General features: G+C 44.1%; 1 protein-coding gene across 4 annotated transcripts in view; it reads right to left on the bottom strand.

The window, feature by feature from the left end:
- Positions 1–4,703: 4,703 nt before the first annotated feature.
- Positions 4,704–18,697, bottom strand: part of LOC127750489 (uncharacterized) — a 38,756-nt gene continuing 24,762 nt past the window's right edge. The window contains exons 4-7 of one of the 4 annotated variants that reach the window (XM_052272275.1): positions 13,763–13,912; positions 11,239–11,388; positions 8,291–8,569; positions 4,707–4,940 (exon numbers count right to left, since the gene is read on the bottom strand). In XM_052272275.1, the coding sequence (XP_052128235.1) occupies positions 4,755–4,940; positions 8,291–8,569; positions 11,239–11,388; positions 13,763–13,912 (765 nt within the window). In that variant the 3' untranslated portion in view covers positions 4,707–4,754. Of the gene's footprint in view, positions 4,941–8,290; positions 8,570–11,238; positions 11,389–13,762; positions 13,913–18,697 lie in introns of all 4 variants that reach the window. The other 3 variants (XM_052272278.1, XM_052272277.1, XM_052272276.1) reach the window with 3 other exon arrangements.

Raw genomic sequence — 18,697 nt, 5'->3', positions numbered from 1 at the left:
TTTTTTTAAGGTGTCGATGAATTTGACGACACTTCCGTCAAGCTCTTTTGTTCCGTAGGGTATAAGGTCTTCTCTGCTAACACACAAAGTCATGACTCTGAGTCCCACATGTTTGATCAACTTGATATATTCTTCGGCGGGTGTCTCATCAAAAGGCTTCATGGTACCAGCCAACATGTATTGTTTGGTCTTGATATAGTGGAAACCATTATACTCTTCGTCCTTCTCTGAGCGGGCATCGAAGGCAGTCATCAAATCACTCAAGAACCCGGTACCACCGGCAGCGCACACAAAAGCTGTACCAGCCATATACGTGGACAACCAGTTGGTGCAAAACTCCAACCCCGCTCCTTTTGCTTCGGCCAAGACGGTCCTTGGACACAGTTTGGGGTGAGCCACTTCAGCACCCTGGAGACGATCTGTGGTATGGTCATTTTGGTAAAGGTATGCCACGCGAAAGGCTTCTTGAGGATCCTTGTATAGTTCGGCCCATCCTAGCTCCAGTAGGGCACCAGTAGTCACCAGTGCAATGGGACCGGCCTTGGTCGGCATCAGCAATTCATCTTTACAGCTGAAAACAGCAGGCAGAGGAATTTCATGGGGGCCGTATGCATACCTGTCACCTGTGCAATGCTCCTTTAACCACTCGACACAGTAATAGCGTACATCAGCACACCATTTTCAGCCAGGGCATCCACGTAAACTAAACTCAGATTGGCCAAGATATGACCATTGCCTGTTGAATTGAGAGGTGAGGCAGGATTGATAATGACATCGTATCTCACTTTCTCGGGCAAAACCTCAGAGCATACGATTACATCGTAGGAAGCCTTCTCAGCATTATAGTATTGCTGACATTGTGAGTATTCAGTGTCAGAACTCGTCAATACGACCAACTTCCTTATATTCCATCTAGTTAGGAAAGACACAGGCACCATTGGTCGGCCTATGAAAAGAATGTTTAATTCTTTTTTCTCCAATTCACTAATGACCTCTGAAATGCGGTGCTGCATCTCAAAAGATTTGCCTCCGTCCATTTGTCCAGAAAAGGGTGCAGCAATGACGTCTCCTGAAAGGCGATTTTTTGATACCAGAGCCCCCGCATGATGTTTGTACACAATAACATGAACATACCTGCCACGTCCGTACCTGGTACAAAAACCTTTGTCACCGTAGTGGACGCAAACTGGGATGTGCATTTCATTGGCTGAGCGATTAGCGAAGCCCATTACTCCACTGACCAGAAAAGTTTCATTCTGTTTGTCTGTCTGTCTGTCTGTCTGTTTGTTTGTTTGTTTGTCTGTCTGTCTGTCCGCACGATAACTCGAGAATGAACTGAGAGAGCGATCTGGGATTTTCAGGGTCGTTTTGTATCATAAAAAGACAGATCGAGTTCGAAGATGAGCATTCTAGCTCAAAAATTGACTTTTTAAAAAATCAAAAACTAAAGGTTGCAAAATATTAATTTTTTTCAAATATTTTTTTACGGGCTCCTAAGAGGTAACTCGTGAAAGTAGAACCCCTTGGGCGAAAATTTCGTCCGTTTTGCTCTATCTTGAACCGTTTTGGCGCTATGGCTCATTTCTTGGCGAAAACAAGGTGAAAAAGACCAAATGGTCTAATAAATCGTAAAAAAGACTCCATGGCACAGAACTGAAAAGGGAACAATACTTAAACCACACATTTAGGGACGAACCACACCCTCTTTTGGGCTGAAGCGTCCCTAGCCTAGATTATCTAGTATCACTAAAACGTTGATTTTTACATAACAATCTGTGAAAATTCGAACTTTTAATGAAAATTGTCACGGAACAGCAGAAGTTTTATGTCCCTAATTTTAGAGTAAAAAGACCTCGACAAATGGTTCCAGTATGTCAAATTTTGGGCCCGGAAGGCCCTGTTCCCCTATACCCTCTCTTTAACTCGTCTCGGGTGTCAGCGCCGCAGGCCTAGCTATATGTGCGCCAGGCGCGTCGCAGCGTAACAGTGTTTCGTGAGATATCGCGAAGCCTGTTACGCGAGACGTGGTCTGGCGTACATATAGCTAGTTCTTAATCTTGTTCATCAGCTCACCGATATTCCAACCACAGATAGGTGTTCTTTCAATCTTGAGGAATTTCTTAATGGCATCTACTGTGTGTCCTGAACTAAGCGCTACGGCGCTAAGCAGACAATCACCATCTCCCGAGACTGGGACATATTCTAATCCGGGTGTTTCAGGACAGTGTTTCAATGAAAAACCGGCTTCCTCACCCAGAGCTCCCAAGCAGATTGACTTCACTCTGTCTTCTACTTGTTCATTAGTCTGCAATTCGGGATTACCCAATTGCTTCAGTGTCTGTAACACAACTCTCACAGTGCCCTCGCTTGGTGCATCACGTCGTGCAATGGACCTCCCTTGAAGCAATGCTGAAATTTGTTCAATTCCCTCTCTCTCCGCGTGCTGTATGTCAGCCACGTAATTCATACCATTCTTACGATATGTGATCTTCTTTGGGGGAACATGCACGCCTATGAAATCAAATTCATCAGAATTAAGTTCCACATCCATTCTGTAGAGAAATCGCACGACCTTGTAAATTCCTCGAACCCACTCACAGGGATCAACAATTGTTTTTATGATTTCCATGGGCTGTTTCTTAAATTTTTCCATATCAGTGACCCCAGCCTTGTGCAAGTACTTACTTAGATTCTCATCACAATCTTGATCTGGGTCATTGTCAAAATGAATAAACTTACAAATGGCATTACCTAGACGCCTGAACCATCCGGCACCACTATCTTGTTGAGCGGCCTTGATGATGTTCTTTTCTACATACCCCATTCTGCCAATAGTGCGGAAAACAGTAGCCTTAACGGCCAACCATAATGCAATCATGTGATCGACATCCATTTCATTCACTGCAATTTCATTAGTGCCAATGAACATTCTTGAAGTGATGGAACTCAGGTAGCGGGCTAACTTCTTACCATCAGGGTCATTCGATCCTTTTGCAAATGAAAGAGACTTGTTATAGACCGCGGACGGCACAACCAGATCAATCCTGCGATAGAATCCTTTGTGTCTACCATTATCCTTGACAAAAGTGTCTATAATAATTGAAGTCACGACCACCGTATTAGGGTCAAAGCCATTTGGGAAAGTGTAGAAGTGTTCGGCAAGCAGATTGCGTTTTGCAGTGCAAAGATTGGTAAGAGTAGCTTTAAACAGTCTATTAGTTACCAGCTCAAGCTGCACAGAATAAGACACACCGTCGTGCATAAACACTGGGTTGGTCATCCATTCTAGCAATACGGCTAGGGAATGCACATACGGTGCATTAGTATCATTATAAGAGAACACAACGTCATCCTTGTGATATAGGAATTGGCCAATACCATAATTACGCACGTATTGATTGTATAATTTAACTGCAAATCCCTCTCTACAATGTGGACGAAACCAATGTTGTTCTAGTTCTGGTATTAAACCTTCATTACATAGCAACATTGGGAAAGGGTTAATGATAACACCAGTGGCCATGATGGCGTTATGGCGCACCATGTAGGAAGCTACATCTCGCACTGAATAGTTGTTCATACCAATACCGAAAATCAGTTTCCCTGTGGGAGCGTAGGTTCGTGTCCTACCGACTGCGCCAAATGTAGTGGATCTCTAAGTGTTTGACTAAAAGTTAGGATGACTAGGGCCTAACCACGTGGCCAAGTGACTAGAAAAGAGATCAGAGATCCAAGCTACGACCAGAGTTTAATGTGAGTCTGTGCATAATGAGTGTGACTAGAATTAATTGCTTGCTTTGCCAGGAGTGCGTTATTCAGGAAATGTGGATAAAGGCAGAACACGAGGTTACACTTTGAGCATTCGATATAATGTTACTTACTTTGCAGAGTAGTACAGTGGTACAGCCGAGGTGGTCAGCTGAGGAGACGATGTGTACACTTCTAACTGGATGATGCGAGTGAGAGCGAGCGTAGGGCTCCAGGACCGGACCTGGGGCCCTGCCGGCGCACCGCTCCGTCGAGCGCGCCGAGCCGAGCGCCACCCGAGGGGTGCCGAGACACGCCTCGGGCGCCGCTACTGCATCGCTCGCGGCTGAACGTGAGACTCCAGCGACAAAACGCGCGCGCGGGGTATTGACACGGCCGCGCGGCAAAGAAAGTGATTTTACGGTTAATTTAAGTTAGTTACACTGCGTTGTTGGCTTGCCAACAGCACCAGATAAAGGATAAGCACCTCTCTAGCGATGGTAGGGTTTAGGAAGAGGGTATTGAGAGTACTACGCAACTGACAGGAACTCAAAAACGTCTAACTCTTGTGAAGAGATTTTTTTTTTACATGACCTGCAGGTTTATTTTTTAAAGGTAATGTGAGGGATATGCTAGGCTAGGCGTAGTATCAATGGTATTAATAATATTTGTAACATAAACTGGACGTCAGAGCATTTGTTCCGCAAAGTAGATCCTAAAACATTTGTGAGGTATTGTGGCTTATTTCATGTAGTAGATAGTGTACCCTTGTTACGTATAGCAGTTGGTATAACATTTGTTACGCAAAGAAGTTTGTGTAACAGTAGTAATACCATCACTTGAACGTAGAATGATGTTACGTAAATATTTTGTATTTTGTTACGCAGAGTAATTTTCTGTGGCATTAGACATGTATTAATCGTATTTGTTTCTCTTGTAGGCTGTCATGTACAGGTCAAAATATACGAGTTCATACCAAGCTTTAACTCAACATTTATTGCAAGAATCTATTTCCTTGATTGAATGTTGATCAGGACTTGTATAAATTGGAACCAGCTGCGGACCCCCTGGCGACACGTTGGCAGATTCATGACTGGCATGCCCGGCACCATAAACCTCGCTGGCCGTGCACAGCAAACCATTATCTGAAGCCGGGTACGACGAGTGCAGACGTCCTCCTCCGGCCACGGGCCCTTACATATATATAATAAAAAAACCATGGCGAATACTTCACGGACTTATCAAGCACCTGGGCCTCGTAACTTATCTTAACCCAAAGACATGTTAGTCAACGAATGAAAACACATGTCACATTAAAACATAAAGTTGTCATAAAAAAAACAATATTAATCGTGCATGCTGTAGAAAAAAGTTGCGCAAGTCGTATCTTATTACCAAAGCACTACAGTAAAAGTTACGAGTTATAACTTTTAAGGAGCAGACCAGTGAATAGAAGGGTTTGGGAGCATAGTCACTTCATCAAAACTACACGCCGCATCAATTTGGGATTAAAAGTGCATTCAGGGGGCAGACCTGTGAAAATCATCAACAAAAATCAATGGATTTTTATTGCCTTAAAAAAATTATTTGATCTTTCTTGTTCCTTATGTCGCAAAGCGGGTGTTGAAATTCGAAAAAAATTGCGCCCAGAGAAGCCCAAAACGTGCTGCGGGCAGCCGGGTGGCTGGACCGCTCAGAATCGCGTGGGCTCGCACCTGCCCGCTCAGGACAAGATCTCGAAGAGGAAGGACTCCTGTAGAGCCCCGGAATCTATTAGAACCAGAATAGTACGGGAAACATTAGGAATCAAGTATTTCGGGAGTCATGTGTACACATCAAAATCGCATCACATCACAAACACATCACATCACCCCTCGGGCGGCAGTGATCGGAGTAGCATTGACGGTTTGCTTCGGTTTGCTATGAAAAGAGAATCGAAAATTTGTATCTGAAAGGAACACGCACTCAGTGACAATCTTTTGAACTATTGACTTACCTCCGCCAGATTCTTTGAAGCTGCCACTCCCTGCTTTGAAGCGCTTCTATTAAAACAGTTGTTTCATGACTTCGCCGATTCTCACTTTCACCCACTTCCCACTTGCCATCCATGAGAGTCATGGTGGATTTCCTGTCATTTTTCTTGGAACGGTAAAACTCTGGGTCCTCTTGCAACTAAATTTTGGACTCGTCTTTAGGGCAAAAATCAAAGAGCTTGTCGAGCTTGGCCACAAACTGATCCCTTGCCTGATTTGTAGGGTTAGACTTAGAGCGTTTCAGTATCAATCATTCACTGTTTATCTTGTCGAGTTATGCTATAGCTTGCTGTTTTGACACGGTTGGGATGCCCCCGAGAGCCCAGAAGGGAAGTAGATTGTCAACGGCTTGCGAACAAGCCTCTCTACTTTTGCAGCTATTTTGGACGTTGGTCCTCCTGTGGGCCATGCCGCCCCGTACAGAAAAATGAGATCTAGAATGTCTCAGGTCAAGACATCGTATAGAAAGATTGAAGACGTAATGAAAATTGCTACGAGACATTCTGAACAGAAAATTGTAGTCAACGTAGACGTAAAGCTGCGTAGGAGACATCGTAGGGATATATTCGAGTCGCCGGCGGTGTCTCGTAGGTGTATCGATTAAGTCTCGAAAAGGAGTCTCCCTCGAGGGAATGCCGAAACATTTTTTGAAGCGAGAAGCGCTTGGTTCGAGTGGGTCCAGCGGCGCGCTGTGGCGTTTCCACTGATTTCTGCTGCGCGCTGTCTCTAGAATGTCTCCACGGTTGCGGTGTTTCAAAAAGTTGACATAAGCTCGAGGGGTACATCACTCCGATTCTGGGCGTACACCTACTTTTAGTCGATTTTTTTGGGCCGTGACTTTTTGACTTTTTTTGACTATTTTTGTACTTTTATTTGACTTTTTTTTTTGACTTTTTGATCAAATTTATTTGACTTTTATGATTTTTTCGCTGCTATATTTTTAAAATAAGGGAGAGTTGTGATTTTTGGGCTAGTAATAAGGTTTTTCCAAGACTTTTTGGTACTATTTGTAGCATGAATCGAATAAGAAGAAAATTCGTCATCAGAGTACACCCCCTAAGTAAGAAAAGCAAGGTATTTTCAGTATTTACGTTTTTTGGTGAAGAAATCCCATGAATTCCGATTATTTTATTTTTCTCACTTCACCCACCACCCACCCCTCTCCCTCTTTAAAAGACAGTGATCTAGGACTTTCTGATACAATCACAGTTCCGTAGCTTTTTGGCCTCTTACAGGCAGATATTGCACTCGCATGTTGACTTTTTGTTGACTTTCATTGACTTTTTTTGACTTTATTTGACTTTTTTTGACTTTTCAAATGACTTTTTGACTTTATCTTGACTTTTTTCTTGACTTTTTTAATCGCGTACACCTACTTTTAAGAGTGGTGTACCCCTCGCATAAGCTTGCTTGAATGGACTTTATAGGAAAGCTGCTCAGGCCTCGATCTGAAACTGTGCCAAATTTGAGACCTGTCCGATGAAGTTAACTTTTCAGGTGGAAATCTCCGATTTCGTTGAAACTGAAAATCCAGTTGTAGGCGAGGACGGGCATATTCCTGAAAAATGCGCGCACGGCACGCCAACGGCAAAACTAGCGTCCATCTATGCTCTTCATACACCTTTAATCCTAAATCAATGCGGCGTGTAGGGTGCCGATTTTCCTAAACCCTTTAATTCACAGGTCTGCCCCCTTAAGCATAAGCTTTTAAATCTTATCCATTTGAAATCCATGCATTAGTGACGGCGGCGGATAACCATACTATTCTTTAGATACTTTTGCTGATTTCCTTGTCATTAATTATTATTTATCGTAAACCTATTATTATCCGCCTGGCGCCCATTAAACATAGTCGGCACTACTGTGCAGTTCTGCCCGCCCGACTACTTGCCTATTTGTACAAAAGCACTTTCTCTATTCAATCCACACTCGTATGTAAAGCAGCCAGGACAACTCGGCGTCCGAGAAAAGCTATCTTTGTGGAACACCTGCGCCTCAACCTCAACACCTTGAGCTTCCACGGGAAAAAAATCTAAGTTTCACAAGCTATTGATTAGCTGTGATAGCTAATATGTCGGCTAACCAGGCGCTAATTAACTTTTCAGCTCTCACAGCTTAACATTTTCTGCGGTAGCCACGCATTAGCTCAGAGAACTAATTGCGTCATTCAAACAGGATCATGCAGGGTAAGCTGTTATCCGGAAGCATTAGTTCCTGCAGCTAATATTTGACTACTACAGAAAAAAATTAGCTTCAACAGCTTAAAACTTAGCTAGTGTCTGGCCAGCTAACATTCAGCTAGAGTAGCTGAGGTATTTTTTTCGTGTAGCCGTGACACGGCGACCTGACGCTGTGGCCCTCCGCACGCGGACCGTGTGGTAGAAACGGGTCCGTTGAAAACCAGCAGTTTATATTTTAGACTAAAAAAATTGAATATTGGCCTGGAGTGCCACACAGGCGGTCGTTGGTTTGGCTCAGAATCTATCAAGAGAGAAAAGTTCGTTCCTTACTTCGTACACCCTCGTCGACAAACCGAGGGCCGCGTCTTGAATGCGCTCCCCAGCAAAGCACATGGGCCCGAAGAAGGCGAAAATGTAAGATGTGCAAACCATTCCGTACATGTCAGACGTGACTCCACCACGCACGACGGAAACAGTGCTAAGCACGGAAACGGCGTAGCTGCCCAGTAGGTACAGGGGTAGAAGGAGGCCAAACATGGCATTTGCTTGCTGACAAGCTGCTAAGAGCATGACGTGTATACGAACTGAGCGAACAGTCTCATATTTTCCCTGCAAGTTAAGACGCCGAAATCAGTAAAAAAGTAAAATTCTTGAGCCCACCAGGTGCGGGTAGTGGCCCTCCTGTCAGAGGTACGCAGAGCTGGCGGCTGGTGTTCCATGGGGCTGGAGACACCCTGTGCGAGACCAGGACTAGCAGAAAGCGCGCGCTAGCTCTGCGCTGGGTAATCGTTGTTATCAACAGAGACCTTCATGTTGATGACCTACTGTGCGCGACTGGGGCGCCTAGAAACGACAAACGGAACGGGTCAGGTGAGACCCTATGGACCCTACTTCTCTACTGCCGTGGATAATACGATGCCACAACCGAGTCCTCTACATGGTGACTCATGAGCTTTGTGTTTTTCGATGTTATTTCTTTGTGGACATTAGAGCTTTATCGTGCCCGCACCAAAACCATTAAGAAAGTCAGGTAGCGCCAACGCTCCGATGCATATGTTTCAAATAGGGCGATGTCGGTAGTTAGACCCGGTTAGACCACCATCTGACACGCCTCTCTACTGTTTGGCCAAGCTGAGAGGCGTTTTTCGAGTTATTAGATTGTTCACCGCGATCGCGTCAGCGCTTGCCTAGCGTTTTGCACGGTTTAGTCTTAGTAAGGTGCACCGCCGATGCCCGATAAATAAAAACAGTCGAAATGCTGCTTCGTGCCCTCGAACATGACATAGGCTGTCACTACACTACACTTACGTCCCTGTAGAGGACAGGCAGGCAGTTCAGAAGAAGGGTCCACTGTTACAAATTACAACAGTAAACAACTACAGAATGGGCTGGTAATTTTGAAAACAGTGTAATTCTGTAATTTGCACCGTACTTTAATCAGGAGGAAAGTCCTTTTCGAGCAATGTAAAGTCTTCATCCGTCAAATACCAGACGAACAGATTTTGACCGTGGAATGGAAGTGCGGTAAGATCTGTCTGAATTCTGTTTCTGGGTACAGAATTTTTAGCAGTGTCTAAAGGGTCTCACCTGACCCGTGTCCTAGCTTCTTTCTAGGCACGCAAGTCGCGCATAGCTGGTGATCAACATTGTGGTCTCTCTATTGGCCGTTTCGATTTCCCAACTTCAGATGTAATCCCTGCCAGAAAATCGTTGTCTGGTGGCGCCCAGATTATGCACGGTGTCATTGCAAGTTCGGTACGATATTTAGACGGTGCTATCTCAATTATTAATGTTTTTTAGCCCTCCCTTCTGCTCTTAAATGAGAATGAGAGCTGGCTGAAGCTGGTCCCACATTAGCTCCCGTCAGCTCCGGTCAGTTCACTTCAGTTCAGTACACGTCACTTCTGCCGCGGTATGTACGCAGGGGGATGGGTAGATTTAATACTTTTTCAGTCGTCTGATTTTATTTTTGATGTTATTTTTGAAGAAAATTGGCGTTGGACATTTTCAGTGACGACAGCAATATTGGCTGGCTACGCCGCCGCGCCAACGCCAATTTTCTTCAAAAATAACATCAAAAATAAAATCAGACGACTAAAAAAGAATTAACCCTACCCATCCCCCTGCGTAAATACCGCGGCAGAAGTGACGTGTACTGAACTGAACTGACCGGAGCTATTGTGGGACCAGCTTCAGGCAACCGCGTCGGTCTCTCTGTCCGTCGTGTGTGTAAGAGGAAGAAGATGAGCTAGAGGTCTCACTGTTAAAAATTTCTTGGGAATTCCCGAAGATTCACTTTCTACCACTATAAGAAATTCCCAGAGGACTCCGTTCTTAGTTTTTTGTGTACTAAAACAGATGTTAAAGGTGAAAGTTTTCATTCGTCTACATGTTACGAAGCTAAACTCGACACGTGAAATCTACAAAGTTCTTTGGGAAATCCCAAAGGACTTTGGCAATACTTTTCACGACTGTTCCTCCGTGAAATCCCAGGATTTTTTTTAACAGTGTACAAATTTCAGGGTATCTGCGAGGTCACTCCTGGACAACGAAACGCTTGCTGCAGATCCTGGCAACTGCACCTCACTACTAAGAGGTTGAAAGGGGGTAACAAAGAAATGGGGGTTGTTCTAAAAAGTAGGAATAAAATATTTATTTTATGGTCTCTTATGGGGTAACTCGTGAAAGTAGAACTCATTTGGCGAAAATTTCATCTGTTTGACTCTATCTTTCACAGTTTGGTCGCTAGAGTAGTTTTTAAAGTGGGTTTTCGACGCAACTTCGGTGAAAATGAGTGCACAAAGACGTACTAGGAGGAGATGGCATTCTTCATTTTGATGTTAAGCTGCTCGCTGATCACGAGCGGTCGCCAACTCGTATAAAACACTAGTGCTGTCAGGGGTGTCCCACCCTGACACATTGTAATTTGGACGTATCTCCCGCGCGCTGCAGTCCTTTGCTAAAGTGCCAAAGACATAAAATTTTTGACTTACAGTGGGTACTAAAGTATCCTCAGTCTGCTATTCTTCTAATTTGACAATACTCTGTTTGGAGAAAAATGGCAAAGCTACAGGAAATATTTGTTCAAATTCTGTAGCAAGTTTACGGAATAGAACGGATCATGTATAACATAAGGTCTGTGGTTTTCTGTGCCTTTCACTCCGTACCGTATCTGTGGTACAGCTTTGGACAACCGTCCTGGGGAAAAAGTTGACCATTTCTGTGTTTTTTCCGTGGATTTTTCTAACATTGCAGTCGGTGCAGTACTAAAAACTTACTTGCTTCTGACTAAAGCGGTGGCCCACTTGTTCGAGTAGCGCAGCTGCAGACGTGTGGATGGCCAGCTCCACAAACATCACGGTAAACACGACGACAAAGCAGCATGACAGGCTCATCACTCCCAAAAGCCACTTCATTAGCCAAAGTACCTGAAATCAAAGTGAATTGTACTCTTTGTCTCGTTAATTATTATAGGTCGCTAAGAAGGTATCATTGTTCAAATAGGGTAATAGTCAAGATTTCACATGAAAGTGACGCCCTTCGCCACAAATGTTATGTGGGGGTATTTAAACTGGCCACGACCTTAGTGCAAAAAAAAAATGATTTCTTAATAGACCCTATTTGGTCTCGGCTAAAAGAGAAGAAGACAGGAATCCCGACCGGAACCAGTTACGAAAAATAACGCTATTTTAACGTTTACATGGCTTTGGAAGGTAGAAGCACAATCCACAATGTTTGTGATATTTTTCATGTCGGGTTTGCAAGTTTTCTCGCGAAGAAATGGCAGGATAAAGGTACTGGTTCCGGTCGGGATTCCTGTTTTCTTCTCCCGGAGCCGAGACTGAATGGGGTCTATTGGCTGAGCGATTAGCGAAGCCTATTACTCCAGTGATGATCAAAAAGTTTCGCGTCTGTCTAGCTGTGTGTTTGTCTGTCCGCCATGGGGTGTTCCAGGCCATCTAAAACGGAAGTATGAAAAGAACAAACTCACTGACTTTTCTGACTCACGTGCCTCCGCGGTCTTTCAGGTATGAGAAACTGTCAGATCGGTTTCGAGCTCCCCTCCATATTTAAAAGGTTAGGATCAGAACAAACTACAGTACCATGATAATTTCTCATAGTGCACGGAAGCAGATAAGTCAGTGGGTTTCTTCTTTTTCACATCCGTTCCTATTCAGCTAGCGACCTGGGATTTTCGGGGTTTGTTTTGTATCATAAAAAGACAGATTGAGTTCGAAGAAGAGCATTCTAGCTCAAAAATTGGATTAAAAAAATTGAAAAAAAAGACACAGGTCCCACAAATAATGTTTTTAAAAATTTTGCGTTGCGCACCCACCAATTTATCGAAAATTCAAAAACCCTCAGACACGTAAACTTTATTTTTCGACAAAGAATCATAATCTGCCCAGTACAGTAATCCAGTGTGCTCAAAAAAATTTGCAAGCGTGGGACGGTCTACCCTTGCACCCCCTTAGGGGTAGTTGACAGGATTTGCACCAGGCGTTTCGTTGTCCAGGCGTGACCCCTTAGATACCCTGAAACTTGCAGACCTTATCTCATCTCCTTCCTCTTACATGGGCCACAAACGGAAGGACACGGGATAAGTGTAACACCACGCCACCGCAGGCGCGTAGCGCCATCTTCGGCGTGCTGTATCTGCAGACCACGAGGGGTATTGGAAACACTTTCCGAGTGTTTTCTTTTTTTTTGTTTTTGTTTTTTGTTGTTGTTGTTACACAATAAAAGGGGTATAGCGGACGGAGCAAAAGTTTCTTTTTAAAAAATTCCCGAAAACACCCCTATTTTAGGCCCGTTCCACTAGGATCCCCCCTTAATTAATCTCAACTTTAACTCATGGAACAATGTAGTTTTAGAGCAATTGGTCCAGGAAGCGGAAAGAAGGGGATAACTGCAAAATCACAAGTTTTCAGGAAACACCAAAAACTGTTTTACGCTACAAATTCATAAAAGTTCTAAACCACAAGTTTTCAGGAAACACCAAAAACTGTTTTACGCTACAAATTCATAAAAGTTCTAAACCTTTATTTTTCATTCTTTTTCTATGAAGTCTGCTTGATAAAATGGCGAGGGTAGAATATTCGATATCGACGTAAAAAAATTGAGTAAAGGGAGATAAGTCGAGTTACTTCCAAAAAATTAGTTGAGTTTTGAGGCAAGAGATTTAATTTCTTACAAAACGAGATATCTCATCTTTCAAATATCTCTAAATGCTATATCATTCATAAGGGGTCAATTCGATTTGTCTCCTTATGCAAGTAAAACCTAGAGGTGAGAAGGGATAGGTCTACTTGACTCATTTTTCATTCTGTCATATCTCAGGATCTATGGCACGTAGGCAAACAGTTTTTTTCGAAAAATGTGCCAGTTTTTCTGTAGATTAACGGCCACTAAAAATCTCAGTTTGGGTTATGTCAGTTAATCCCTTCTTCCGCTTCCTGGATCAAGTTATCTTTATGTTTCGTTGTCTGAGTCTGAGGACAAAAGGTCCCCCCTTCATTTTTTTGCAGAGATTTTTGCTATTTTTCGCAAATTTAGCGCAAGTTTTTGCAAAACACCGCGAATTTGACGACGAAATTTTGAGGACGCGAGTCTGACGAGTCTGATGACGCGAGTCTGGTGACGCTAGTCGGGCGCGAGTTGGGCGCGGGAAAGTGTACAACGTGTTGGCTTGTGGCGCCCCTCCGCCTTAAAGTGTCATTTAGCTATTATATTTTTCATGCGGGAAGGACAGCCTCTGAGGCCTTTACGAAAAAACAATGCGCTTCTTTTTGCCGATCTCACAGTTGAGCGGTGGTAAAGCCATAAGTCGAAGTTGGGGCTGGCCTCGAGTAGCATGGAAAGCAAGACGACCACATTCACGGTGGCTGCGTAAAGCGGGTAGACCCGCCAAAGCACTAAGCGGCTCCGATGAACTGAAGAATTCAGCTTGTCCTGTTCAAAGAGGAAAGTGTCATAATATTTTGTAGTTCAACGGATCGCTTATCAGAATCTTCTTTCTTCTTTTAACATATTCGAAACCTTCCTGCGAGAAAGGCTCGGCTGAGCCACCGCTCCTGAAAAAGGCTTGGCCAAGCGACGACTACCTACTGAACACGGCTTGGTCGGCCGGAGGCTGCTAAGGAAGACTCCGTTGCATTTTTAAAGGGCGAAACACGTGCACGTTTGAAGCGCTAGGAAAAATTGTGGTCTAAGAACATAAATTTTCTGAAAACGGCAAACGATAGGTGAAGCATTCGTTTGCCGATCTACCTATCATAGACCACTGAATTTTCCTCCCGCCGACCAAGCTGTCTTAAGAGCCGTAGCTCGCGGTCAAGCCTGGTTCAGCAGCGGTCGCTCGGCCAAGACTTTCTCGCAGGGGGGTATCGGATGCGAATAGAAAATGTGCGTATGAAAAAAATGCGATTTTACCACATCGTGGAAGACAACGGAGATTGTTTTCTGTAAATTTTGACAGACAACAATGGTACTTTCCGAGGGGGCCACCACTTGTGTAATCCTGTGTACAGAGATGAGGGTGTAATCCCTACGTAATCCTTATCTATTCCGTGTAATCCTTGACCAAATTTTAAAACATTATCACTAAATTTTACCTCATTGTCCAAATTTAATGGTTTTAGAGCCTAAAATTCAACAAAATTCACTTGTAATCTCTCAAAATTCACGTGTAATCCCTGTAATCACGTAATCCTGTGTACATACTCAATCGAAGTGGTGGCCCCCTCGGTACTTTCCATTTATATCTATTTTTACAAATGAAACACTGCAAAATTCTTGCAAAGAATTTTTAAGCGTTGTAAGGAAGTTTGCAGTGCAAACTAATTTCCTTGCATTGCAAACTAATTTCTTCGTAAGTTGCGAAGAAGTGGTTTGCAAGGTTACGAACTAATTCTTTGCAGCGTTACGAACGATTTTCTTCATAAGGTGCAAAGAACTAGTAGTTCGCAATGCGAAGGATTTAGTTCGTAATGCAAAGCCTTTTACAACGCTTGAAAATTCTTTGCAATGCAAAGAATAGTTCTTTGCAAGCTTTTTACAGTGAACATGAAAATAAGTAGCGTTGTCGGAGTGTGTACAATTTTTAGCCCACCCTTCTGCTTTGAAAAAGCTATCCAGCGGGCTTATGCAAACGACCTCGTGTCTGTGTGTCTGTCTGTGTGTCTGTCTGTCTGTCTGTTCCACTAGATGGAGATGTGCTAGAGACTTCAAATTTTCAGTGTATCTTAAGGTTCACTCCTAGAAAACGAAACGCCTACGGCAAATCCTAGCAACCAACCCTAAGGGGCTGAAAGGGGGTATCAAAGAAAACGGGGAAGGTCAAAAAAGTCAGAAAAAAATATTTTTTTATGAGCTCCTAAGGGGTAACTCGTCAAATTAGAGCCCTTTGGGCGAAAATTTCGTCCATTTTGCTCTATCTCTCACCGTTTAGGCGCTACAGGGTCTTGTTTGACGAAAACAAGTTAAAAATTGCTGTAGTGAACAATTAAATGTAAAAGAAGGCCCAGAACCGCAAAAGAGGTAAGAAACTCCCTCCCCCAAGCCCAAAAAACGTTTTCTAAGCAGAAGGGTGGGTTGTAGTCGCGGTGTTTCACCGTTACATCCCTTTCTCGTGTCTACGGAGCAAATTTTAAGGACGACGGGGTTTACGGGCAGAAGGCCCGTTACATCATTTGATTATTTTCTACAGCAAATCGCGTGACAGAAATGGTCGGGCCGCAGGCCCGACCGCCCGACCATCGCCGCCGGCAGGCCAAGCAGGCCCGGCCCCTGCCGAACGGAGTTGCCGGCGCAGCGAAGCGAAGCTGGCAACTTCGTTTGGCGGAAGGGCGGGCCTGCTTGTTAACGTGAAAAGCATTTTACTACCACAAGTTTCCATGGTAATGACGAGCTGAGCAGCAAGCCGAGTCGAGCCAGGGAAATTTTAGTCAATCACAAATTTCCGCGGGAAAATTTGACCAGTAGCAACGATCACCTGTTGCTTTGTACAACCCTATCCAAAAATTATATGAGCCCGGCATCTTTACTCCCTGCTTTCAGTGGTCGCGTTTGAATAAAAGCAAGTCGCCGCCGTGCAAAATCGTTTCGAACGCGACCGGTCAGCACCAGTCGACGATAGGTATTAAAAGCGAAGTCTGTAAGGGAGGGTGGGGCAGTGTGTAACAGATTTTGGAATTTGGCTATAAAAGTCAAACAATGAAAAAAAAAAATTGGGTAAATCGGGCGATAAGGAATAGATTAGCCAGTTACTAAACATGAAAGTTGCTCGGCTGTTTTACTAAGCGCATACCCGTATGCCCTACAGCTTGTTGAACAAAGGTCTGCATTTGTTACGCACTGCCCCGCCCCAGGGCAGTGTGAAACACATCTAGGATTGAGCTCTGGAGACAGCTAGAAAGGGATAAACAGCTTCCCCTTGCTCAAGTATATTAGCTGCTGACACAACAACAGTTCTTGTCAACTTATTATATTGTTCAAATGTAAGTTTGGATGCAGAGTTCCCAAAATGCGGGCGTGATTTTCGCGCTAGGCGTGATTTTCACGCCAGGCGTAATGAAAGTCGGTTCCTGATTGGCTGTGTGAAGCTTACGAAGCGTGAAAAATCACGCCTGGTGTGAAAAATCACGCTTGCGTTTCGTGAACTCTGTATCCACACTAATTTTCTTAAAATTTTACAAGTTTTAAATTGAAAACATCAAATTAGGACTTATTTTGGATATATTTTCTGAACTTGAACAATAAACAAAAAGTTCTGCCTCAGTGGGACTGTTAGGGCACAGGCACATCATTGATAAGCAAATGAGACGATTCGTCTCATTACATACTACTCGAGACGTTCAGGTTACACACTGCCCCACGGTACACATTCTGTTATGTGGCCTCGTAGACCGCGAACCCTCGAGGTTGCTGAGGTGTCTATTTCGATAGAAAATCATTAGTTCGTTTTTATTTTGAAACCCAACGACTTTAACGAAAAAGATTATGCCGTAATATGATGAAAATTGCCCAAAACTCGGGTGAGCCCGACTTGGCCGTCGTCTCACCGCCGTCACAACTCCCTTGCCAAGGCGTTCTCGATTGCAAACGACCTTAGTCATTCAGAACACATACTATAAACATTCACAGTTGGTTCCGTACGTGCCATATTCGAAATACGGATGTCTGTTACACAATGCCCCTGTCACACACACACTGCCTCTGTTGCAGTCACCTCGCGATAAGTGTCCGCTCGATAAGTGCCCGTTTTAGGTCCGGGCCCTCGGCTCAGAAATGTTGTAAGTTCACTCGCCACTCCCCTAAGCCGGTGTGATTGACGGGTCATCAAGTGCGTGGAGCCCTGGCTCGACCATTGCTGGACCGGAGTCTGGGATCTTCCCGGGCCAGGCGCGCCGGCAATGCCGTCGAGCACCTTGCTTGCCGTGGCTTACCTGAAAACGTGCAGTAGCACGCGGAAACTTATATCGAGCGTCGGCGGGGCATATACGGATCGGGCGGGTCCCCAGCGACGCACCGAACAATGAGCTCCTCAGACTCGCGAGGCTCCGAGCCAGACGATCCCAACGGGTGTTAAACGTTTAGCTCCCTTCGATATGTGTCTGGCGCCGGTCCCGCCGTCGGACACTTATCGCGAGGTGACTGTACACACTGCCCCACCCTCCCCTACTTCTGACTTCCAAATCCCATTTAAAAGTAGGCGTGGCGGCTACCATGCAATGCTGCCAACCTATCACCCTTAGCAGCGAATCTCGCACCAGGCAGGGCACTAGGACAACTCGCGAACGACCACCCCGACCCGAACGGCCAAACGCGAAACCGTGTGGTGACCCTCCTCATTTGAGGTTGAGGTCGTCAACAGCACCGCACTGCATGCATGTTTCCTTTCGTCTGTATACAAAATTTGCATTGCAGTGTGCTTGAATATTTTAAAGTCCAACTAGTAAGGTCGAAACTCAAAATCCATTTTAAAAATATAGCTCCCTCATTATCACAACTTATAAATACAGGCCACCTTTCTCTAGTTATTTCTCCCATTAGATTTCTGAAGTACAGTGGCTCATCCGCTGCCTTATTCAGAGATACATACTCTCCCTCCGTGCTGGATTTTGCAACACAGTCCTGTTTCTTGGACCGCCAGGACACTGGACCCTGTCCCAAGAAAAACAGATATCCTGAGTATGACTTTCTATCAACCTTGTCATTTCCCCAGTCATCATCACAATAGCCCTCAAGACCATAATTTTCGGTATAACATTTTTTTTCAAAAGAGAAACAAATTCCATACGTTTTAGTGCTATTGAGATATTACAATATTTTCAAGAGTGAACTCCTGTGCTCTTCTCCAAAACTATTGTTGAATTGACTTGAATAATTTACAGCTTGAGTTATCTCCGGCCTGGTCCATGCACACATACATAAGAGATTCTATGAGGTTTTTGATGAGGAACAGCTGCTTTAGTTCCATCATTTCTCTTCAAATACATTCCATTTATCATTGGGGCCTCGCCTTGCTAATTTCTTCAACCTCATACTGCTTTAAAATTTTATATAAATATTGAGATTAGACAACCCCATTTCAACTGTTTCCATGCACCTGCTTACAGTTACGCCAAGAAAATGCTTCAGATCTCCCAAATCTCTACATTCAAAAGTAGATAACAATTTTTCTTTCACCTCCTTCTCACTTTTCTGACAGTTTGAAAACAAAAATATATCGTCTAC

The sequence above is a fragment of the Frankliniella occidentalis genome, unplaced genomic scaffold (assembly GCF_000697945.3).
Source record: "Frankliniella occidentalis isolate FOCC.00 unplaced genomic scaffold, Focc_3.1 Scaffold197, whole genome shotgun sequence".
NCBI classification, from domain to species: domain Eukaryota; kingdom Metazoa; phylum Arthropoda; class Insecta; order Thysanoptera; family Thripidae; genus Frankliniella; species Frankliniella occidentalis.
This window is presented reverse-complemented; position numbering and strand designations above follow the sequence as displayed.